We start from the raw sequence: 24,458 nt of genomic DNA, 5'->3' as shown, positions 1-24,458 counted from the left end.
ATAGAATTTTTTTCGTCTATACAAAAATGACGTGTCTGGATGAATATTTTATTCGAATTTTAGAATTAAATTTTTTTAAAAAATAATTAATTGTTTTCTTTCTGAAATTATTTAAAGTGTAATAAAAAAAATTAACATATTTATCCAATGGAATCACAACAGGTATTTATAACAATGAATTGATTTTCTATTATTCTAGTTTGTTTTTTTTCAAGGAATCAAATTTTGATTATATTATCCAAAAATTTATCTCTATTCTTCGCCAAAATGATCATTCATCATATATTTGTCCTCAAAAAGAATTGGTTTGTTTCTGTGAACGTAATTTCCATATGACAGACTTAGATGTGATTGAACCGGTAAGTGTCATCCTTTTCTGTTATTTTATCTCATTATTTCTCATTAGTTTATTCGTCAAATGAATTATTATTCCCATATTGATATCGATGCGGAAACTGATGAAAATGAAATATCACAAAGACTGTCATCTTTTAATCTGGATGATAATTTCAAACAGGCAATTGTAAAGAATTTATTGGCCATGAAATTAGATAAAAAACACCTACAAAAGTCACAAGGTAATTAATTTTGCTACTAGTTCACTGCCACAATTCTATCTCTTTCTTATTTTTTTATCATCAACAGAACTGATCACTACAGTCAAACATGTTGAATGTGAACGTCTAGAAACGCAAGATAATCCATTCCGAATTAATTTCCATACATACAATCCTAATGATGATGGTAATTCTGAATCAAATGGACAACTGTCTTTTGTTATGAATCGAGAACAAATGACGAGTATCTGTAATGAAATGGACAAAATTCGTCAGCAATTATTCCATTCGGTGGGATAAAAAAAAATGATCATGCTCTTTTTTAACATGATTGACTTGTTTGATCGGGTTGTTTGCTTTGTCACTAACACACACAGACAGATATTATACGATATAATCATCATCTTTACATCATGAATTACACACATTCTATCCATCCATATGAATTCTTTACAATTACTATTCAATTGTTAAATATCCGATTACTTTCTAGTCGGTTGGTAAATGTCATGCCACACATTTTTATACGCAAGTTCTGACATTCAAAACGGAATAAGGGCTAAGTTTATTTTTAAAATCTTTTTCCTTTTGATTTCCTCAACAAATCATTTTTCAAGACTTCCCAATTGGATAGTGGCCAGAAAGCTTCATACACAATACATTATATACTATCAAGACAAAAAAAACAATTAGGTCATGATCATTTTATCAATTAAAAGAAAAAAAAATTCAAATGAAAAATGTTTAAAAGAATTACATTTTTTCTGATATGACAAAATAAATTCAAAAATTAAAACCATGATGACTTTAATTTCATCAATTTTTTTTTACTCATTAACTTTGCATAACTAAGATGCATTATGATAAATGCCAATGAATCAAATCAGTATTAGAAGACTTTAATTTTTTATTTTAGTGTTGAAATTGGTAAAATTTTCATTTCCATGCCCGATTGATACGATATTTCTGATGGCGCATGATCGACATTGATTCAATGGTCTTGTGGTGGTATTGAAGGTGGTGGTGGTGGTTGGTTTGGTTTGGTTTGTTTCACGAGCTATCCGTTCGCATGTGTGTGTGTGTGTATGGTATGGCTATGAGATGAAAGCATGCATCACATTGTGAATGACACTGAATGCCCTTCAACGTACTTTTTTTTTAAATGCAACTCACCAGAAAAAAAAAATTTCTTTACAAATCAGTTAGTGTTCATTCAGTATCGCCTTCTGTCCTTTCCGTCGCCGGTTGGTCTTTTATTTGTGTGTGTGTCTGTGTGTGTATATATTGTGTTTTTTTTTTATTTGAAGGTAAAATAAAGACAAACTCTTTTTTAATAAACATCATTCAATTGCCTTAAATTATACGAGTCATATCGACATTCACATCCATACCCTAAACTCATTCAGATATACACACACACACACACCGCCACTAACATTCACATTTTCCCATTCATTTTGTAGCCATACAAAACACATTAGCACTATCAGTGATTGTTAAATTTAAAAAATTTCCGCTCATATTTCGTTCCAAATTTTTCTTCTTGATTTATAGTTTAAAATATACCGATTGAATAATTCAAAATGCCATTCGACGCTACATCATTTGCCAAGGATTTTATTGCCGGTGGTGTTTCGGCCGCTATCTCAAAAACTGCAGTAGCCCCAATCGAACGTGTTAAGCTTTTGCTTCAAGTTCAACATGCATCCAAGCAAATCACTGAAGAGCAACGTTATAAAGGTATGATAATGATGAAACTTTTGATTTCTTTTGTTAATAAAATATTTTAACCCTTTAAAAATCAGGTATCATTGATGCTTTCGTTCGAATCCCAAAAGAACAAGGATTCCTTTCACTGTGGAGAGGCAACTTGGCCAACGTCATTCGATATTTCCCCACACAAGCTTTGAACTTTGCGTTCAAGGATAAATTCAAGCAAATGTTCTTGGATGGTGTCGATAAGAAAAAACAATTCTGGCGATATTTTGCCGGCAATTTAGCTTCTGGTGGTGCAGCTGGCGCTTCTTCACTTTGCTTTGTATATCCACTTGACTTTGCTCGTACTCGTCTTGCTGCCGATATCGGCAAGGGACCAAACGAACGACAATTCAAAGGTCTTGGCGATTGTCTCATCAAAGTCTTCAAAAGTGATGGTTTGATTGGTTTATATCGAGGATTCGGCGTCTCTGTTCAAGGTGATTTTCGGCTATAAATAGGCTTAATTATTGTAGCCAATGTACTCATTTTTTTCAATTTTTAGGTATCATTATCTACCGAGCTGCATACTTCGGTTTCTTCGATACTGCTAAAGGAATGTTGCCAGATCCGAAGAACACACCAATCGTTATTTCCTGGATGATTGCTCAGGCTGTAACAACCGTTTCTGGTATTATTTCCTATCCATTCGATACTGTACGACGACGTATGATGATGCAATCAGGTCTTTCGGCTAAAGAAAGAATGTACAAAAATACTGCTCACTGTTGGGTGACAATTGCCAAAACTGAAGGCTCAAAAGCTTTCTTCAAAGGCGCTTTGTCAAACGTTTTCCGTGGTACGGGTGGTGCATTCGTCCTTGTGCTTTATGATGAAATCAAAGCTCTTATTGTCTAAAATCAACTGGATGGATTGGTCTGTATGGAATCGTGGGCAAATGTTTAATTTTGTGCGAAAATAGTGAACAACCTGTTTAGTTTTTTTTTAAAGAAAGATTCATTTAGGAACACCATCTCTATAATTTCCTCATTTAAATTATTTTAAATTTTAATAAATTCCGAAAAAAATATACAAATAAAAATTATCTAAAACGTTCGAAATATGATTTTGCTTCGATCCATTTGTGTTTAGGAAATCGTATCGTTAATGACCATTTTTTGCTGACTAGATTTTAAAACATCCAATATGTAGCATTATTAGATGAGGAAAAAATATTAAATGCCATGCTTACTTATATTATTCTCTCGCCGATCACTATCCAATTGATCCAATTGATTGTTCACAATTTCCTGATCGATAAATTTCGACAACATTGTCGTAGACATTTCCTGTTTCAAAATGTTCAGATTATCATTATTGTTATAACAGCACACGATCAACGTGGGAAAAAGAATCTGTTTCAAACGATTATCGCTAAAATAGTCGAATGGCAGTGAACATAATTGTTGTACTACCGTAGGCCTTTGTCCCGATTGCAGCAATGTCTAATATATTTAATGAAATAAATGATTGATTGATAAATAAATAAAATAAAATGTCGTCATCGCTAAATGATCATGCATAATGCACATGAGATACACTCACTTGATTATCATTATTAAGAACGACAAAATTTCCAATCAACAAAATGACTTCATTGAGCAAATCTGAATTGCTTAGATGATGTGAACAGTACCATATCAAATAGCTACAAATGTGTCGTATTTGCAGCGATAGTCCTTCACTTCCTAAAATCGACTGAGATAATATCAACATTTTAGATTAGTGGAATAAGATTTTCTGATCTATACCTGAATCAAATTAATATCAAGTAATATTAAGTAGTTGAAAAAACGAATTATTTCCAACGTAACATTCAACGTATGATCTGGAACAATTGGAGGCACATTTTCATCACGAACAGGGGCACCAGAATGTAATAGAAATCCATACAGTAACGATACGGTACCACAAAGTTGAGTGACTTTAAGCGTTAACATGAATTGTGTTCCATCGTGTTGCAAATTGACGCCATACGCAATCGCATGGAAATCGTCTGATGATGATAAGTTGAGCAATTTGGCCAAAGAACTAGAAAATGTGATTATCTGTTTAATAAACAATGATTGTTGTGGCAATTCATTGATCGAACCACGAAATGATGTTAAAATCATGGAAAGTTTGTCCACGACTCCTATGAGCACCAGATAACTATGCATTTATATAAAATGGAAAAATAACAAATTACGATTATCATGTAATGAATCAAATTTACTTAATTATTTCTTTGAGATGTGTTCGAATAAATCGTGTTGTTTCATCATCATTATCATAGTTGCATGAATAATAGGCAAAAATCTGATCAAAGGATGTAGAGAATAGTTCGCATAATGAACCGACCACAGAATCATAAGGAAACGACATCACATTGGAATTATTATTGTTGCTGTTAACGCATAGCTAGAAAAAATTTAGGCATGATAAAATCGTTTATTGTATAAGATAAGATAATTGCTTACATTGATACGATGATAAAAAATCTCTTGAACGGTGATAATATTTTGTGATCGGAAAAAATACCTGCAGATTCTAAAATCTGATTGACATAGTCGTCTATATAAAGCGATCAATTTGTTATTGGCATTGTCAGTCAATGATGTTGGTCGTTCAGCAGAACTGTTCAATATCCGTGAAAGAATTTTGGTGAATAACAAAAGTCCACCACTTCTATAAAAATAAAGAATATGTGATGAATCCTTCTTGAATAATTTATCTAATTCGAATAAGAATCGCTCAAAACTACGAATCATATCTATGGGCCATTGACCACTGATCCTGTCATTCGAATTCAATGCACCAAGATCTTTGATTATTTTGGCTAATTTTTGTTTTGAATCTTTCGAAATATTTTCAACTTCAGAAATGCGAACATCCTTTTCAAGATCAAATGTCTTCTCAAAGTCCATAGCTCTATTTGCCAATTTTTGTTTGAGTTTTTTTGATTTTTTCTTCGCTTGTTTCAATTTTTCGCTATCACAATCTTGGAATGATTTCAGAAAATCATCATTGCCATCACCAAGAGTTTGAGCATCAATTATAAATTTTAAATTGAAATTTTCCAATTCCTCTGGACTGGGAATTTTTCCCTCATTTTGTTCGATAATAGCATCATTGTGTCGTTTACCCCTCAAATGTCCAAACAGATAAACTTCCGATTTGATAATTATCTTGCAGAGGGCACACATTTTAACCGTATCATAAGGCACACAGACTAATGCCTCATCACTGGTACTTGAAGATTTTTTTACCGATAGTTCTAATGCTTTCTGACGAATCTGTTCCATATTTTCTTCATGTCTACGTTTGCTTTCCTCTTGTTTGGCCAGAATCTTTTTCTGTAGTTCTTCTTTTTCGGCAGCATGCAATGCATTTAACGCTGATATCTTGGATTTCCGATCCAACTCTTTTTGAAACGCTAATTCAAGACGTTCTTTCTCCTTTTCCTGAAATTGACGTTGGATTTTCATTACTTTAAGTTTCCTTTGTTCTTTAAGCTTTTCAATTCTGGCCTGTTTTTCGGCTTCAATTGCTTTTCGTCTTTCTTCGAATGCTTTTTCTTTCGATGCTTTTTCTTCCAATTTCCTTTGTCGTTCTTCTTGTAAATCTTGTAATCTGGATTCATAGACTTTTTCTTTGCTAAAAATTTCGTGCTTTTTCGTATCCGCTTCCAATGAATTTATGAACAATATCTCACTAACTTTTTCATCTTCATCATGAGCTTTTCGAACAATTTTATTTATCTGTTCTTGTCGTTTTTTACCCGCTCTTTGTAATCTCATCTCCATGGATAATCTCAGCTGCATTTGTTGTTCTTCTTTTTGTGCTTTAATTTCTTCCACTTTTTTGAATATATCTTTGAATTTTTCGGCTCTTTTTTCCAATAACTTTTCCCTTGCTTCTTGTGCTTTTGCTTGCTTTTCTTCTTGCTTTTTCAACGTATCACCAACAGGTCGACGCCGTGATGGTGATGAGAATTTTTCATGAAGCTTAAGAACACGACATGGTGCGCGATTATCGCCGATCATATTACCACTGTCCATTCGATCGTTATGATGAACGAACAAATTAGCATTATGTTTACTTGTTGAGTTATCATTATGATCAATTATTTTCAATTCAGTGACCTTGTTTCGTTGTCGATAACGGACAACTTGAAAGCCATCATCATCGAGTTTTGATGAACTAATATTGGGCATACTATAGCGATGATTTTGGCCAGTATTGGAAACTGTATCTTTTTTAATCACGTGTTTCATATCACTTTGATTGTCCGAATGAACACTGGACATAAGGCCATTGCTAAAAAAGACATTTTTAAAAACAAGGCTTTTTATAATAAACAAAGAATAATACCCATTGTCATAATTAGAAAGTAACGTTTCAAAAGTATCGGATTTGGTGAGCAAACTCTCATCAATCTGGGAATGTGATATCGTATCCTCATCATTATTATTTTTAACAGCATCAATTTTTTCCTTAAGCTCTTCATTATTCTGGTTAAATCCTTTAGCTGATTTGAATAGTTTTGTTTTTTTTGTTAGAAAAAGATTTTGTCACAATTTTCAACTTACTTTTTTCGTCATTCAGATAACATGAAAAGAGCGATTTTTCGGGTAACCGTTTACGTACTTCCCATGAAACTGAACTTGGTCGCTGTGGTGTAGATTCAAGATCTTTGTTCAATTTTAACCATTCAATCAATGATTCAAAATCACGAATATGATTCTGTAGATTGAGAATCACTTCACGACATTCATCAATGGATTCATCCTCTTCACAATTCTGATATATTTCATCAATAATACGATTTAGATGATCAAATAAAAATGTCCAATAACGTGAACGACGTTCAAAATTTCTTGTTCGTCCTAATGATGCCGAACGTGTACGATTGATCGATTCCAATTTTACCATTATGATTAAAGAATTTGAAATTTATTTACAGATCATTCTGTGATCAGCTGATTATATATGACAACAGAAGGACGTGGCGCTATAGTTCGCGAACAATGCATAAACATGTACATTGAATTTTTTCTTGTGAAAATTTTTAATCAATTCAATAATCGATGGATTTTGTTTTCAATTTAATAATCATAGAATTAATATAATATATTATATAGATAGATTATTTTCTCTTGTTTATAAATTTTACATTTTTAATTAAGATAAATATCAAAATCAGATCAGATTTTTATTTTTTTTTTAACGGGATGAAAACAGAGGCAGACAAATTGCACAATTCATTTTTGTTTTTCTTTTTCGTTAGTTGTTTTGACATGTTAAAATTACTAAAATACTGTACACATATAGTTAGTTAACGTGAGAATTCAAAAATGTACTAAACATTATAATAAATGTAACGGATCTGTTTTCAAATGTAATTTTTCCAACGTTGACCTGCTCAATTCCTTGAAATTTTTTTTTGTTTAATCTGGCGATGGCATACATTTGAGTCGTTCGAATGCACCACGTTCTAGGGCTTCACGATGATCCGGATGTGCAATCTGTATGAGGGCATGGGCACGTTGTCGATAATTCTTACCAAAGAGATGAGCTATGCCATATTCCGTGACCAAATAATGCATATGAGCACGAGTGGTTACAATACTAGCACCAGGTTTTAGGTTAATGCAGATTTTTGATTCATTTTTTCTAGTAACCGAAGACATAGCAAGAATAGCTTTTCCTTTACCATCTAAACCTTTGGCAGCACCACGTAAAAAGTCAACTTGACCTCCAAAACCTAAATGAATGCGATATAAAAACACATACATTGATGGCGAAAATTATTCAATAATTTATCATTATCACTTCTGATTAATTTTGATACCTGAATATACACGTGTGCCGATGGAATCAGCACAAACCTGACCAAGGATATCGACTTCAATACACGAATTGATGGCAGTCACTTTGGGATTTTGGGCAATGTTGAATTCATCATTAACATAATCGATTCCCATCATCACAACGAAAGGATTGTTATCCACAAATTGGTATAATTTTTTCGATCCAATCAGAAACGATGCCGTTATTCGTCCAGTTTGTAATTTCTTTTCAGAATTAGTAATTACGCCTATTATTATGTTCAAATAAAGGATTGAGCAACAAGTGTTATTGAGTTTATACAATTGAGTTTCAATTATACCTTTGTTACATAGATCGACAACGCCATCAGAAAACATTTCTGAATGGATGCCAAGATTTTTGTGATTGACCAAATCGGCTAGTACAGCGTCCGGAATGGCACCGATACCCATCTGCATAGTAGCACCATCTTCCACAAGATTAGCGGCAATTAATTGTCCAATTTTTTTCTCTGTATCTGTCAAGTTTTTCGGTGCATGATCCGGCAATGGAATCGGTCCATCAACCAAAGAATCGAAATGTGATGTATGTACGATTGAATGGCCAAATGTTCGTGGCATATGTTTGTTCACCTGACCGATAATATGTTTTGAATGCATCAATGCAGCACGTGCAACATCGCATGAAGTTCCCAATGAATGATAGCCATGTTCATCAGCCGGTGAAATAGATACCATAGCAACATCAGGTTGGATTATACCTCGATAAAAAAGTTTTGGAATTTCACCCAGAAAAATTGGAGTGAAATCAGCACGGCCAGAATTGATCGCCTCACGTGAATTAGCACCAGTGAATAATGAATTGGAACGGAATATTCCTTCAAATTCAGGAGCATTGTATTCGCCAGCACCTTCTGTATGTATATGATGGACACGAACATCTTTCAATTTATTCTTTTTACCATGTTCAGCCAATGCAGGTACAAGTGCTCTTGGTGTTGCAGCAGCACCATGGATAAATACATGATCACCTATATAATTTTTATGATGAATATTGATGATTGTTTCAAAATTAAAAACAACAAAAAAAAATTTGAATGAAAATTAAGTTTTCACAATTTCATATCATTTCATTATTCATGTCATTTATCACCATTTTTATTTTTATTACTATTATAATACTCTCATTGATGATTATTATTATAACGACAATTCAAGGGCTTTCAAGTTAGATTTATTTCTCAAGCCAACAATATGTGGTCATATAATGATTGTGTGGCAATTTAAAACATGGTTAATCGTGTGCAGAATGTAACAAGTTTTGCCTCAATTTTTTCAATCAAAATTTATATTAAAAAAGGAAAAAAACGAAAATTCGTAGGTAGGGGTTAATGTGCATTAGGTCATTCGCAATATGAAAAACATTTTTATTTTTTTCCATCTAAGAAATAAATATAGTTGATGATGATGCTAGGTGAACTATTTTCCTTATACAAACAGAGTAAAATGATCATCATTAGCAGGAAGAGTTTCATTCGAATTATTTCGTATTCTCAATGTGTTCGAAGGTCGAAACGTTGATTCAACCTGCTGCTAAGTTTACCGTTAAGGATCGATTACATGGCAATATATTCATGGCATATAAAAAATAAACGTTCTTTTTTTTGAAAGTCACGAACATTATTTTATGAGTAAATTAGAGCAATGGAATTTGGCATAAAATTGTATTCGAAATAAAAAAAAACTAAATAAGAACCAAATGTTTGAGAATGATTGATCATTTTTGTTGTTCATGTTCCATTCATATAAATGGCCTTGATCATCATCATCATTCATATCATCACAAAAATGATGCTAAATACGTATGAATGAAATACAGAAGACAAGAACATAATAAAATTAATTAAAAACCCTAAACATATTTTATGGACATTTAAATACGAATTGAAACTATGATTGCATTAATGGATGTTTATACGTACCAGATTTAACAACGGATACAGCTTCATCGGCGGTCATCATTTTCGGATGCCGTCCAGGTATCGGATGTGTAGGTTCATTTGTATAGCTATGAAATTGACATCGGTTCATCATCAATGGCATCCATTGTGATTTTTGATGTTGTTGTTGTAGACGAATAAAATGTCTCAAAAATGTCATTTTAATAATTTGACTACACTAAAGCATTGAAGAAAATTTGAAAATTTTCAATTAGAGGACAGCGGTCGTTCTGTTGTTGCCTATTGGATGTTTGTACTTGAATTTTTTGTTTTCTATTTCAGGCGTCGTTTACTAACATACGTTGTTAGTTGTACGTAACATTAAACGAAAATGTTCAGAGAATTAAGAGCAGCAAATCAACGATACAATCAAAATATTATCAATTAAGCCTGCGCAGACATGTTTTTCACATAAATAACGTTACCGAATTAAATTAAAAAACCAAAAAAAAAAAATTTATACTTATACATCGAACTTTGAAGATAATACAAGTAAAGAAAATATGCCGATATCATCGCTATTATCGTCTTTTCATATCATACAAGTATATTTTTTCATCAGAAAATCAACTTGTCGTCTCCATGGATAAATGTTTTGTCCACAGATCAATCAATCAATCAATCAATTGATTGATTGATTGATGATTCGATCTTTGATCTATTAATCAATGACAAGCATTTTTTGTCATTTATCCATCATAAATGATTTGTTATTCATTCAGGTTTTTTTTCCTGAGAATAGAAGTGCAAAAATATTTGAAAATTTTGATCTGGAATTAAGATGCAAATTTGGTTATTTATTTCCGGATATGTTTTACATCACCACAATATAATTATTAACACTTCTGGGCAATTTATGGGAAAATCATCATCAAATGAAATTGACAATTAAGGAACTTGATATTTTTTTTTTTTTTTTTTTGAAAATTTCAAATGTTGAAGATGCTGACGTTTGGAAAATATTTCCTGTTATTCATCTGAAATGTTTAAATGGGGAGGAGAAATAAAATATAAAAAAAACAATTTTATTTTACTTGTTGACATGTATGTTTAATTTTTCATGAAAATTATGAATGATATTGGAATTTTTTTTTTTCGTTTCTTTTTACATTTAATTTAATATATATATAGGAAAACATCAATACACAAAAGACATTCGAATCGGATTTTGTTCAATCGCTAATCATCATCGATCGATTTGATTATTGATCATTCACATTGCCTTTGGCTTTCGGATTGATTTAATGTTAATTAACTTTTTTTTAATCATTTTACTTTTGGATTTTTTTTTGTGTGTTAACCCTGCTAATGCTGTTCCAGTAATGATAAATGAAAAAGAAATTTTTTTTTTTTTGAATACAAGAAAACAATCTAGTCCGTCTTGGACATAATGGAACGGCATTGGAATTATTCAAAATATTAAGTAAAGATATTAATCCTTTTCTGATGAGAATCTATTTTCAATTTTATACATTGTTGTTCTTTTTTTTTACTTGTTAATTTCGTTGTTAAAATTGAAAAATATATTGTTTTTGAAGCTTATAAATCAAGGATTTCGGATGGGTTTTTTCATATTTCTTTTCAATTGATTGCATTGATTTTTTAGTTTTCAACAAAAAAGATTAATTAATTATTAAAATATGATATGATAACAGATTTTTTCCCACCATCATTCATTTTCAATGTATTTTTTTTTCTTCAAAGTTCATCGGTCATTTTTGCACAAACAACCGACAAAAATTCAATCAGCCTTTCATGATTGTTTATTGATTGATTTAAATTAGATTTCAACATCAAGAAAAAAAAAACATTTCGTTATCCTTACAAGTGATCCAATATTGATCTAGTTTAATCAGGTCGTGCAGATAAAATGAATGCAATAAAAAAACAAAACTTTTATTTTCAAGATAAAAAAAAACAATTTAATTGAAAAAAAAGGAAAATCAATTTATTCAATATACTTGTATGATCATATATAATCAATTGTATCAATAATAAAACGTTAAAACAGAGCAATAATAACAACTTTGTGTAATTTTTCTTGATTTTTGATTATCAGTTTTTTTTGGAGGGGGGGAATGAAACGAAACAGATGAGGACATATAGGGATCTTTTATAAATTTTCTTACAAAATCAAATTGAAAACAAAAAACAACAAATAAAAAATTTGTTGTTTTCTGTTTGAAATATGAAAATTTCGAAAAATAGTTACATTATTCAAATTTTTTTTTATTTTACTGCTTTTCAATAGAAATAGCAACAACAACAACAACAACAATAACAACAAGGATAGAAAGGTCAATAAATTTATGACAATTTCAATTAAAATGAAATTGTTGATTTATCTTTTTTGTTGTGGCTGTTGTTATCTTGGTCATGAGAGGAAATGTCATAACTGTGTGTACAAAAGTATTTTTTTTTTTATTAGAAAAAAATTATAATTTTTGTTCGTCGACATTGCAGATTGTCAAAGTAATTTTTTTTTCGTATGTAAAAACATTTCATTTCATTATAATTTTTTGTTTGATTGATTCATTTATCACCATTTATTCTATATTGATATATTGATAATGATCAACATTAACATCATCATCATTATCATCGTCGTCATATTGCTAAGGTTAATTATCATTGTTGTTTAGTTATAGTCAAAACTGTTGCTGTGGAAAACGTGTATTTTCCAAAGCTCGATCGTATCGTATAAGTTTGGATTGTTTTTGATTTTTGATTTTTTTTTTTTTGATGGACAATATAGAAGCATGGTTGTCTTGTTGTTGTATGACATACACCAAGAGAAGAAGAGAAAAATCCAATACAAGACTGATGATCCGAATCCTGTCCATCAAAAAAAAAACGAAAAAAAAATCGCCATGATGATGAACTAGGTCAGATGATCCAAAAACAAAAACAAAAAAAAATTAAACTAGAGTAGGATTTTTTTTGTTTTGTTTTTTTTTATTTTTATTTCTCGCTGTTGTGTTGTGTTGGATCAGGATTTATTCATTCATTCATAATAAAAAGAATTTGTTTTTCATGATGATGTTTTTGTTGGCATTTTATTTTTTAAATTTTGTATTTTTTTTGGATTTGTTTGTGATTCAATAATCACGCGCTTATAATAAATTGTAATTCATTTATTTTGTTTCGCACATTTAAGCCAATTAATTTTTTTTTTTTGCTACAAGGTGTTGATTTTCGACAAAATAAATTGGTATTGAACAAATTAATTGATCATGAAAATTATCAGATAGATAGTCAATGTTATCACGAATAGATATATTCTTCATGATAATTTTAATTTTTGGAGAAAACAAAATATCAGTTAATGTTCATTAATTATGATGATGATCATTGTGTAATCACAATGATTTCGCAAACAATAATTACAATTTAACCAAAAATGGAAAACAAAAATTCATATAATTAACAATAACGACATTCGACAATCCTTGCAATTGAATTCATCATCATCATCATCATCATCCATGGTCAACCAAAATAAATCAGATCAGAAACAAACAAACAAAAAAAAATAATGGGATCAAAACATAATGATGAGCTATCGATGTATCGTTTTTTTTACATTTGAATTTTTCACAAAAGAGAAAAAAAAACAACGACAACAACGAAAAAAAAATTGATGGATCACGGAGTAACAAATGTCGAAGTAAATAAATTTATCAAGACATCAATCGATATCAATCTTTGTATATCATAGTTATTGTCATGTTGTTACCATTATTATAAATAATGTTCGTTAAGTTTCTCGTTTTCTGTGTGTGTGTGTGAAGCTATTAATTATAATTATGTTCAAAAATGAATTAAGAGGATGGCATACATCTTTTTTTTTCTTTTGACTAGCCATTGTTGCTAATAATATTCTATACACATTTACATCGGTATTTGTTGTTGTTGTTGTTGTTCTCACCATTTTTTTTTAATTCTCTTTTTTTTATAAAATTTTTTTTTTCAATGAGAAAATTTTTGTACTGAATCGAATCAAATCAGTGATGATCGAAAAGGTAAAAAAAACGTTACCATTTTGCACAAATGTCTGTTTGGGCATGATGATGATGATGATGATGATAATGAAAGATGGATGAATGAATGAATGAATTGGCAGCTTGAAGAGACTTGGAAATTTTTTTTTTTTTTTTTGTATTTTGAAACATGCAGACTGATTTATTTTCTCTTACAAGAGAAAAAAAGAAATGAATGAATGGATGGATACTTATATGAAGTTGATAATATGAAATAAATTTACAAAAGTTTCGCCATTCGCACAATAATAAATTAGCAAAAAAAAAAAAAAATAAAAAATAAGTTAATCTACATTTTTCATTTGATTCCATTACATCTTTTTTGGACTTTTTTTTCTCTCTCTCATAATATTCATCTGTCTTTTTTGTTTTGTTTTGTTTGTTAAACGATGGTGATGGTGATGGTGGTTATGATATTCACATTGATTTAGTTTTGTTTTTTTTTCGAATTTTTATTTTCTTCTCCCCCCACCCACAACACCACTGAATTCCATATTGTTTTATCATCAAATGAAAAATCAATCAAAATTAAAAAAAAATTTTGTTTTGCTCTCATTTTTTTTTCTCCGATTTCGAAACTAACTTTTATATTCGACAATTCGTAGCCATTCTATTGGATCTATGTGTGTGTGTGTTCAATGTGATCATTATTCATACTTGTGAAGATTTGTTCGTTTTATTCGTTGCTAAAGACCATCATTCAGAGGGAAAAAAAAGATCTTGAATATAAATGAAAAGAGATAATCTTGAAACAAGACAACAAACAAGATGAAAATTATTTCGTTTTTGTCATCGTAATGAACAAAAAAGGAAAAAACATCACTATCATTTTATTTTATTTTTTTTTCGTCCTGTTTATATTAAATTATAAATTATTATGAATTTTTGTTTTCATCCATTTCCTCTCACGATGGTGATCTTTTAAAATAACAGTTCGATCGTTTTTCAATAATTTATTCGACAATCATAAAAAGTGTGTGTGTGTGTGTGTGTGTGTGTGTGTATGTGTATCATTGATGAAATAATCCTCTCTTTCCATTGATCATAGAACAAGGAGAGAGAGAGTGAGAGTGAGAGGGAAAGGAAGAAAGAAAAATTTACGAAGAAAAATTTTGTGATTTTTCATACCGAATACCTTGCTCTTGAATCGATTCAAATTACATCGTGTGTAGTGGATTATTCGTTTTTTTTTGTTTATGATCAATGAAGAAATGTTTTTTTTTCTGTGACAAAATTGAATCAAATTTAATGAAATAATTTTTTTTTCATATTCACATTAACGATTCTTTGTGAACAATCAATGTTCAATGTCAATGTAATTTATATTGATTGTGATTGTTTCTGCACAATTATCAGCCATACTTTGCTATTATTTCAATAATTAATCGACTAGTCTAAAGTGAATCGATTATTTATTATTACAATTTGTTATTTTTCTATGAAATATTTTTTGATCATTTGCCAACAAAATGTCCAACATTCACCATCCATTTTATTATAATGACAAATTCGTAATGATATTTTGTTTGTTATTATTGTCATCATGCAAAAATGGACTGTCACAATCATTTACAGCATTTGATGCAAATCGAACTTTACCGCTTTTATCATCGCCAACATTCACATCATCATTTAATTCCAACCGAACATCTTCACCACAGTTTCAATTACCAACAACATTACCAATATCAGAATCACAACCATTGTCAAAATCGAATGCCATTGAATATTTTCAATCATTATTTCAAAAGGCTATTCCGTTAAATCTAAATCGTGAACAAACGAAAATATTTTTAATAGCTCCTGCAAATAATACGACAAACGACTCGAATGTGCCATTATCAGCTTCAAATGATAATATTCTATTCGAGGGGATCGGTCAACCGATTGAAAGAAAAAAATCTTACTATTTTTTGATTCCAAACGAGCAGATTACAGGACGAAGTGTAACCGGCGGTGATCAATCAGCCGCACCACAAATAGTATCTGATAAAATAGCTCATAACTATCAATTAGAAACTTTGGACAATAGTTTATCGCAAAATTTTACCGGTACAGAGTTAAATTCGAATCGTAATTTCTCTTTGTTAACCGAAGAAAGTCGTACAAGTGGCAATGATTCACATCCCATATCTAATCCATTTGCATCAGCCCCATATCGAAGTTCTAACGATGTTATTGAAAGTTTAATTCAAAATATATTCAGTGATTTAACTCTTCAATCGTTGCCACCCGAAGAGGTTTTATTTGGCAAACTTCCCGAACGTGATCCACAAAAACAACTTGATCCAGCGATAATATTTGGAAATAGAACACAACCAGAGCAACAGCCACCAATTGAATTCAATCAACCACGGCAAGTCGAACCTGAATCACAGTTTCAAACGCAGCCTTCACCACAATTACCACTTCAACCTGCTTCTCAATTCCATCCACAACCGGAAACACAATTACAACCACAACCTGAATCACAGTTCCAAAAACAGCTTTCACCACAATTACCACTTCAACCTGCTTCTCAATTCCATCCACAACCGGAAACACAATTACAACCACAACCTGTACCACAGTTCCAAACACAGCCTTCATCACAATTACCACTTCAACCTGCTTATCAATTCAATCAACAACCGGCAACACAATTACAACCACAACCTGCACCACAGTTTCAAACACAATTGCCATCACCACCACCACCACCACAGCTGCAAGAAGTTGACTTCCGCCAACCACCAACAACACCAATACTTACAAATTATAGCCTTGGAAATTTGGACATTAACAATCGAAGTCTCAATAATACTTTAACTGTGAATCAACAAGGATTCATCAGCAGCAACGACATCTTCAATAACAATTATACCTTAAATCAAGGTTATAATCGTAATTTTAAGCCTAATCATGGCAATTACACTTTTGATCGAGAAAATTTTACTTTTGTTCGGAATGTTAACAATTTGCCATCTCTTCAACAACATAATGGCTTTACAAACAATTTCACATTGAATAACAATTACAATTTAACCAATTCAAATAATTACAAATCATTCGAACCGGTTCGACACGCAACTGTTTCATTTAATTTATCCTCATTTCAATTTCCACCGATTCCTCCCCGATATCAAGCTGGTGTTGAATATAGTGAAACTGATGAAATGCCCAATGTGACGGATCAAGATTTATTCGTAGAACTGAATCGAATTCAGGAGCCATCTGTATCAGTCACGAAACCAGAACCAATATCTAGGTTCGCTACAACGGATGTTCCACGAACCATTCCCACCACATTTAATGATGAAATTAAAGCAACAACATTACCGATAGATTATGATCAATTGCAAAACAATCAACAACAACAACAACAATTAGTAACAGGAAAAATTCAAGCACAAACATTTTTCCCATCAACGCCTATTCCTCGTGGACAAACAGTTCAATTTCATAGCCAAAGAGTGACACATGTTGCTCCAGCATCACATTCAAAAGAAATTTCAAATGGAAATTTAGCTTATCAAAAGCTGAATATAAGCCGTTACAATAATTATTTCAATAACAATTACTATGCTCCATATGAAAATACAAATTATCCAATTTACAATTCGCCAACTGTTTCCGGTTCCACGAATGAATACTACAAGTATAATATATCTGGTAATAATTTTGTCAAAACATATCCGACCACATTACAACATCGATCATCGATATCAACAATGCAAACGAATCGACCATCGACAACAACATTAGTTCCAAAAAATCCATTTCTAAACAAACAACAATCAACACAACAGCAATCAACAGGTTCACTAACGACATATAGATATAGTTCCATTTCACAGCGATCCAAATCACGACCAACAATGGGAATAAATCCAACAACAACAAAACCAGAGCCACCATCATTACGAACTGTGGCTGTACCGATGGTTATGATACCAACCGAAATAGCCGATAGACTTGTCAATATAATTTCATTGCCAAATTATAAATTTTATCTTGGTAAAAAAACTGGTTGATCTGTTTGCTATAAATTCAAGAGAAAAACAAAATCATCACCATTCATTAATTATTTTCATTTCCAATATTTTATCTTGATATTCATATATACAATTATTTTCAGCAAAAAAAAAAAAATATAAAAAAAAATTTCTATATTGCAAAATGTACAAGAAAAAAAATCACAATAATAATAATTTATATATGTTTCTCATTATCATCATTGTGGCAATCACAATGAAATTGAAACTTTCGAAATTCATTTCAAAAAAAAAAAAAACAAAATCATGGATGTACACCACACACACACACACCACAAATAATATATAATAATAGTCATCATAATTATCATCAGTTTGACCATAATCAACATACAATAGAAAAATTTTTAGTCACCCAATGATTTATATCTCTATTTATTGGCTTGTATGCAAATATATTTTTAGAATGGTCAAAAAAAACAAAATGAATTAATTAATTAATCCATCCACCATATTTTCTAGGCTATTGTTATTTTTTAAATGAGCAAAACAACCGATCTCAATGATAGGTAAAAATCAATGATAATTGATTTCGACCACTATTGTAAATTAGAATGGATGGTCACTTGTAAGGTCAATGTATTTTTTTGACAGGTAGTTTGACTTGTTCATATATTTTGTTGCATATGTGTATTCAAAGGGGAGAATGATTGAATTTTTAATCGTGAAAAGATTGCATGACACTTTATACTCTTATGATGATGATGCCATAGATTGAACACGTCATCTTCCATCTATATTAGTGTGTGTGTGTGTGTGATGATTACATATATTGTGGTATAAATTGCATTTTTAATATTTGAATCAATGCAATATATTCGTCATTTCTTTTCGGTTATATTAAATTGAAAATGCAGCTGTTGCTAAGTGTGTGGTGGTGTCTTTGTATTTTGTTTGTGAATTGAATTATATTGTATATGGCAAGAAAAAAAAATTTAGTATCGCAACTGACTGATTGTCAAGTATAGGATTTTCATTTTTTTTTCCTGTTGGATCAGGTAATCATAATACCAGACAAGACCAGACTAGGCCATGCATGGAAAAACCAGAAAATGATGATGTTACAATAATAATGAAACGACGATTTGGCGCGCATAAGCAAGCGCGGTTTTTTCTGCTGCAGCATTCGTTTATTTTTTTTTTTTTATCAAAGAATGAAAAACAATTGCATCAAAGATTGAAAAATAGAGGTGGAGTTGCCTTCATCGTAGTGGTGATCATGAGAATCAACTAAAAAAAAAATCTCTATAGTCACAATAAACAAAACGTTAATTTAATCATATCGTTTTCATCATGTTTTTATGATATAGGTGGTATGCTTTAATAAAATCTTTCTCATTGTGACTATAACATTAACTCTTATAAACATTAATGCCACTACTACAACACAACAACAATTCACAATTTCGCATTATTACAAAAAGGAAAAAAATTTGTAAAGCGTAAGTAGCACAAATTTTAAAGGGGAAGCATTTGATGTTAGTTTGAAAATAAAATTCTCACTTTCACTGTACATTTCTCACCCTCGAATGAGGAGGCTATTTTTCTCTGTGTGTAATGTATACAAAACTAAAAGGAAAATAAATTAGATGATGATGATGATGAATAACTCGAACTACCCCAACCAACCACAAATGAACTGAATAAAACGAAAAAAAAATACGACCGTTTTACGGTATACCGCCACCAATTACCACCTCCATGCACAATTTCCATTGAAAACGTACTAATATCAGCAAATGAACAACAGCGTCAGCATTATCCAGACCAAAGAATAATAGTTGTACCACGAAGCTGATTTTTCTGATATTTTTATGTGTATTGTCGCCGTTATCGACTATTTTCATCTTTAATTTGATTCTAATTTTGTATTTTTATGTTTATTTATTGTTGTCACTGAAATATAACCATTTTGTGACAAAAATCAATTCGTTGAATCGGTCATTATTATTATTTAACGATTATTTGAAAGTTTTTTCAGTTGCATCTGATAACAATAATAATAATAAATTTCAATCATCAATACAATTACCATTGTAGTGGCAAAAGATTTCTAACGAGCTTGAATCACATCATCACCATTCTTTATATCTTCATTTTTTTTTTGTTTAAATTTTTTGTTAACCCGTGTGTCACTATTAAAACCGGTCCAAAATTAATCCCCAAGCGATCGCAGAAATTGAAGCACTCATGGAACTATCAGCGGTGGGAGAACGGGTCTTCGCCGCGGAGTGTATCTTGAAAAAACGAACAAGAAAGAATAGGGTTGAATATCTTGTCAAATGGCGAGGATGGTCACAAAAATACAATACATGGGAACCAACAGAAAATATATTAGATCATCGATTAATCGATTCATTCAATAAAGCACAGAAAAGACGGGCAAACAAAGCCAATCGTCGTGGTAAATCATCAAGCACCACATCGACAGCAAATGAAACGAATCCTTCATCGGCTAGCGCTGAGACCAACCATAAAAATAGCCAGGATGGATCCTCTCGCAAAAGCTCGACAGCAAAAGAGACGACATATAATAAGAGAAAATCATTATCGGATAAGTCTTCCACACAAGCAAAAGTATCCAAATTGAAAAGTGATCGAACAATCGACAATAGTGATCAAGTAGATTCTACAGATGCCGATTATGATGATGTAAGTATAATTACAATTCCTGAATATGTTTAAAATAGTAATCAATTTCAATGTTTTATAATAGTCAAATTCTGGTGAAACGTCATTTGATAAACAGGATAATAACAATAAAAATGAAATCAGCAAACAGCAACCAACAAAAATTATCAAAGAAAATGATGATGAACCTCCAGAGTGTCCAAACCAAACCAATAACGTTAAAGAACAACAAGTGCCCAAATCAAATTTTTCGATTGGACCGCCACCGGAATTTTGGCGCCGGCAAAATAAGATCGTTGATCACATTATGGTAACCGATGTAACAGAAAATGATTGTACTATAACCGTTCGTGAATGCAGAACTCCTCAAGGATTTTTTAAAGAAAGAACAGAAATGAAAAGCATCGCTGTATCAACAACAGATTCGATAACCAGTCTAAAATCGGCAAATATTCATTGAAAAAGACAAAAATTCAGCTTGGATTTATCATTGGCTTTCATCTGGTTTATTGTAACTTTACCAACTAAATAATGAGAAGGGAGTATTCAATTTTTTCTCATTATTTAATTTAATTCACATTCACAATTGTTCATAATTCGATTTATATTCATTTAAATATCACAGAGATTTAGTCAAAAAAAAATCTCTATTTTTGTAAAATATTCACTAAAAAAATGGAATCGCCAAAATACTATAATGATAATTACTATTTTCCTGTTCTAGAATTCTGGATAGATCTATATCTAAAACCGATTAGTTATTCTGGGTTATTTCATTTTACATAAATACACAGGCGAAAAAAACATTATCGGTATTTAATTATTGAATTTTAATTTTGCACACACACACACACACACATGCATACATATTCTAAAATTTGTTATTTCCTGTCAATCAATTATTCAATTTTGCATTCATTGACTTTGTTGATAATACATGCAAGCCTGATCACATACTCAAGCGAGAAAAAAAATCTATTTAATTACGAGCATTGATTATGATAATTGTAAAATAATAAAATTCAGATAATGTTTTATTTTTTAAAAAAGAAATAATCGTTCTTATTGTTACTACTATATAAATTTAACACAATTCATTCGATTCAATATTATTAATCAATGATTTAGCTAAGTAATTTGCACTTATCGTTTCATTTAAAATGGATTCAACAATCTCTTTTGGGGGTTTACCGCCACCATGTGCAAGGACTTGATCATGATAAGTTTGACCCGCAATAGAGGAAAATGGATCGTTTATAAACAGTTTGTTCCAAATAGAATTTGCGACAGCTTTCGATACAAGATAGGAATAGTATTTAGCTCCATAACCAATCAAATGACCAAATCGCAATTGCCATGATGTGTTCGATATGTTTGGTATGCCGTAGTATTGATTCTGTATCATATTCAGAACATCGGTCGTATTATTACAGCCTTTTATTGGATTCTCACTGTGATATAATTGATCTAAGGCCGAGTAGAAAACCTGCAATTGTAAATCACTTGAATTGAACAAATGTTTGGAAGTGATCCAGCTGCGTAAAAGATTCTCTGGAATAGATTTTCCGGTTTGATAATGCTTGGCGAATTTAGATACAACACGTGGATCATTAGCGAAATGCTCCATTAATATTGAGGGTACTTCAGCTAAATCTGTTGAACATCTTGTTCCGGTAATATGTTGATATGGTGTCCTGGCCAACATTGAATGCATGGCATGACCCATTTCATGAAATAAATTATCGACCATTGATGGTGATAACAATGTAGGCGATGATGTGGTAGCGTTGGGAAAATTTAGAAACACTACGACTATCGGCAATTGATATTCTCCTGAAATAATTAAAGGATTATTAATCTATGACAAAACTTTTTAGATAAGCTTACCATTTGGCAGATCACATCCACCTTGAATAGTAAAATGACAATCGTTATATGGTTTATTGGGTCGCACGAAGAAATCACAATAAATATGACCCAAAGTTTTGCTGGTCTTTTGATCGTTAACTGCCAATTTGATCACCGATGGATGCCACAAATCTTCTTGAGTAGTGTCACTAATTTTTAATTCTACATTGAATATTGATTGAAAAATCAAATCTAAACCTTCCATGCAACTGCCTATCGAAAAATACGGACTAGATTGAGTGATATCATGGCCAAACTTTTTAATCTTATGATTTTGCGTATAATAAGGCACATCCCATTGCATCAACTGAGCTGATGGATCACCAGTTTCTTCTGACTTTAATTTAAGCATATAATTGAAATCAGCTTCGGATTTATGGCGTATTATTGTATTGACAGTATCAATTAGATTCCAGACAATCTCCGGGCTTCCCGCAATGCTACCATTAATAGCTCTATGAGCGAATGAATTAAATCCACAAATCTTAGCCAATTTAAGCCGAGAGTAAATCAATTCCATTAAAAGTTGTTCTTGATGATCGTCATATTGAAGGAATTGTTTGAACGAAATTTCACGAAGTTGAGCGTCATTCGATTCATTTTGCAGACCTGAGATGACTATCTTATTGTTATCAATAGGAAAATATTTCCACAAGTGCTCTGGAATTTCTTTTTTGAAAACGATTCGTGGTTTAGTCGTACCGTACATGAAATATGTTCCAACGTGAAGAATATGTTCATTTAAACGGACAACTTCATTACGAACATTTTCGTCCAAATGTATACCACATTGTTCAAAGTCAAAAAGAAAAAGTTTAGTCACATAATCATCGGTAGGCGTTGTCGGTACGATATCACCATTTTGAACAACATTTGATAACGAGTTATAGAGTATTCGATTCGTATTCAATCTTTCAACTTCAGCATTAATTTCGATGCTAGCTTGTTCAGCTGCATTGGTATAGTTACGGTCAGGATGTGCAATTCGAATAAACTCGGCAAGATCAGCAACCTTACAAAGTGAATTAGATAATTCATCAAATATATGCACCATTTTTCGGTTTCGTTTATCGGAAGTGGCTTCATTCACTAAACTTTGGGCTCGTGTAATGGCATTTTGGCGGAAAATATAGAATCCATTAAAGTCGGCCAAAACTTGATGGCCAAAAAGACCTTTATGATATTTTATCTGTGGTACAACCTTTGAATGTTGAGTTAAATTATTAAGTTGATTGCTTAATGAAGTGAAATTGGATACATGACGATTGTTAACTATGAAATTTGACCAGCGATTCAAACGTATCATTGCTTCGATTTTTGATAGATTTCAGCTATTTCTACTAAAGTTTGTTTAGGATTTTTTGTTCTCTTTAATGAATCTTTAATTTGTTGTCGTTCTTCCCCTTTGGGCGAATATGGGCAAATACCAAAAAATTTACGAAGGTCATATACTTGATTCCAAAAATTAGTACAGCTTTTGTAATTGGCAATTTCTTGTTCGCAATGATCTTTACCTTTGGATTCTTGACACTTTAGGGAAATGAGCGATTCGTCATAGCAAGGATTTAGATCACGAAGTCGTTGAGAAGCACGGTTTTTTTTCTTAATTGTTTCCATGAAATAAAATTATCAACTATTCCTATTATTTTTATAATTATATTCAATCATCATATCATCATATGTTTTATTATTCATACAGACAACTTAAAATCAAAGACAACCA

At 31.3% G+C, this 24,458-nt stretch overlaps 7 protein-coding genes across 7 annotated transcripts; 4 read left to right on the top strand and 3 right to left on the bottom strand.

Moving 5' to 3' along the window:
• Positions 1-1,358, top strand: LOC124492736 (uncharacterized). Its single transcript, XM_047055715.2, has 4 exons — positions 1-162; positions 216-359; positions 407-578; positions 646-1,358. The coding sequence occupies exons 1-4, from the start codon at positions 148-150 to the stop codon at positions 855-857; spliced, it is 543 nt and encodes a 180-aa protein (XP_046911671.2). The 5' UTR covers positions 1-147; the 3' UTR covers positions 858-1,358.
• A 163-nt stretch (positions 1,359-1,521) lies between these two features.
• Positions 1,522-3,373, top strand: sesB (stress-sensitive B). The gene is made up of 4 exons (XM_075728861.1): positions 1,522-1,864; positions 2,112-2,297; positions 2,363-2,752; positions 2,818-3,373. The coding sequence occupies exons 2-4, from the start codon at positions 2,141-2,143 to the stop codon at positions 3,168-3,170; spliced, it is 900 nt and encodes a 299-aa protein (XP_075584976.1). The 5' UTR covers positions 1,522-1,864; positions 2,112-2,140; the 3' UTR covers positions 3,171-3,373.
• LOC124492731 (S phase cyclin A-associated protein in the endoplasmic reticulum) lies at positions 3,295-7,294 on the bottom strand. Its single transcript, XM_047055710.2, has 8 exons — positions 6,884-7,294; positions 6,666-6,822; positions 4,772-6,611; positions 4,528-4,712; positions 4,064-4,463; positions 3,858-4,010; positions 3,505-3,757; positions 3,295-3,437 (listed from the first exon to the last, which is right to left on the bottom strand). The coding sequence occupies exons 1-8, from the start codon at positions 7,224-7,226 to the stop codon at positions 3,355-3,357; spliced, it is 3,414 nt and encodes a 1,137-aa protein (XP_046911666.1). The 5' UTR covers positions 7,227-7,294; the 3' UTR covers positions 3,295-3,354.
• Positions 7,295-7,443: 149 nt separating this feature from the next.
• On the bottom strand, positions 7,444-10,707 carry LOC124492733 (succinyl-CoA:acetate/propanoyl-CoA:succinate CoA transferase). Its single transcript, XM_047055712.2, has 4 exons — positions 10,105-10,707; positions 8,464-9,153; positions 8,146-8,391; positions 7,444-8,058 (listed from the first exon to the last, which is right to left on the bottom strand). Exons 1-4 carry the CDS (start codon positions 10,280-10,282, stop codon positions 7,742-7,744), a joined length of 1,431 nt encoding a protein of 476 aa, XP_046911668.1. The 5' UTR covers positions 10,283-10,707; the 3' UTR covers positions 7,444-7,741.
• Positions 10,708-15,234: 4,527 nt separating this feature from the next.
• LOC124491461 (uncharacterized) lies at positions 15,235-18,436 on the top strand. The gene has a single exon (XM_047054100.2). It carries the CDS (start codon positions 15,632-15,634, stop codon positions 18,173-18,175), a length of 2,544 nt encoding a protein of 847 aa, XP_046910056.2. The 5' UTR covers positions 15,235-15,631; the 3' UTR covers positions 18,176-18,436.
• A 1,347-nt stretch (positions 18,437-19,783) lies between these two features.
• Positions 19,784-21,880, top strand: LOC124491474 (uncharacterized). The gene is made up of 2 exons (XM_047054117.2): positions 19,784-20,848; positions 20,913-21,880. The coding sequence occupies exons 1-2, from the start codon at positions 20,387-20,389 to the stop codon at positions 21,285-21,287; spliced, it is 837 nt and encodes a 278-aa protein (XP_046910073.1). The 5' UTR covers positions 19,784-20,386; the 3' UTR covers positions 21,288-21,880.
• Positions 21,824-24,404, bottom strand: LOC124491471 (mitochondrial intermediate peptidase). The gene is made up of 3 exons (XM_047054115.2): positions 24,250-24,404; positions 22,715-24,186; positions 21,824-22,660 (listed from the first exon to the last, which is right to left on the bottom strand). The coding sequence occupies exons 2-3, from the start codon at positions 24,039-24,041 to the stop codon at positions 21,912-21,914; spliced, it is 2,076 nt and encodes a 691-aa protein (XP_046910071.1). The 5' UTR covers positions 24,042-24,186; positions 24,250-24,404; the 3' UTR covers positions 21,824-21,911.
• Between the last annotated feature and the right edge of the window lie 54 nt (positions 24,405-24,458).

The sequence above is a fragment of the Dermatophagoides farinae genome, chromosome 1 (assembly GCF_024713945.1).
Source record: "Dermatophagoides farinae isolate YC_2012a chromosome 1, ASM2471394v1, whole genome shotgun sequence".
In the NCBI taxonomy this organism is placed as follows: Eukaryota; Metazoa; Arthropoda; class Arachnida; order Sarcoptiformes; family Pyroglyphidae; genus Dermatophagoides; species Dermatophagoides farinae.
Note: the sequence above shows the minus strand (reverse complement) of the source record. Positions and strands in the feature narration are given on the sequence as shown.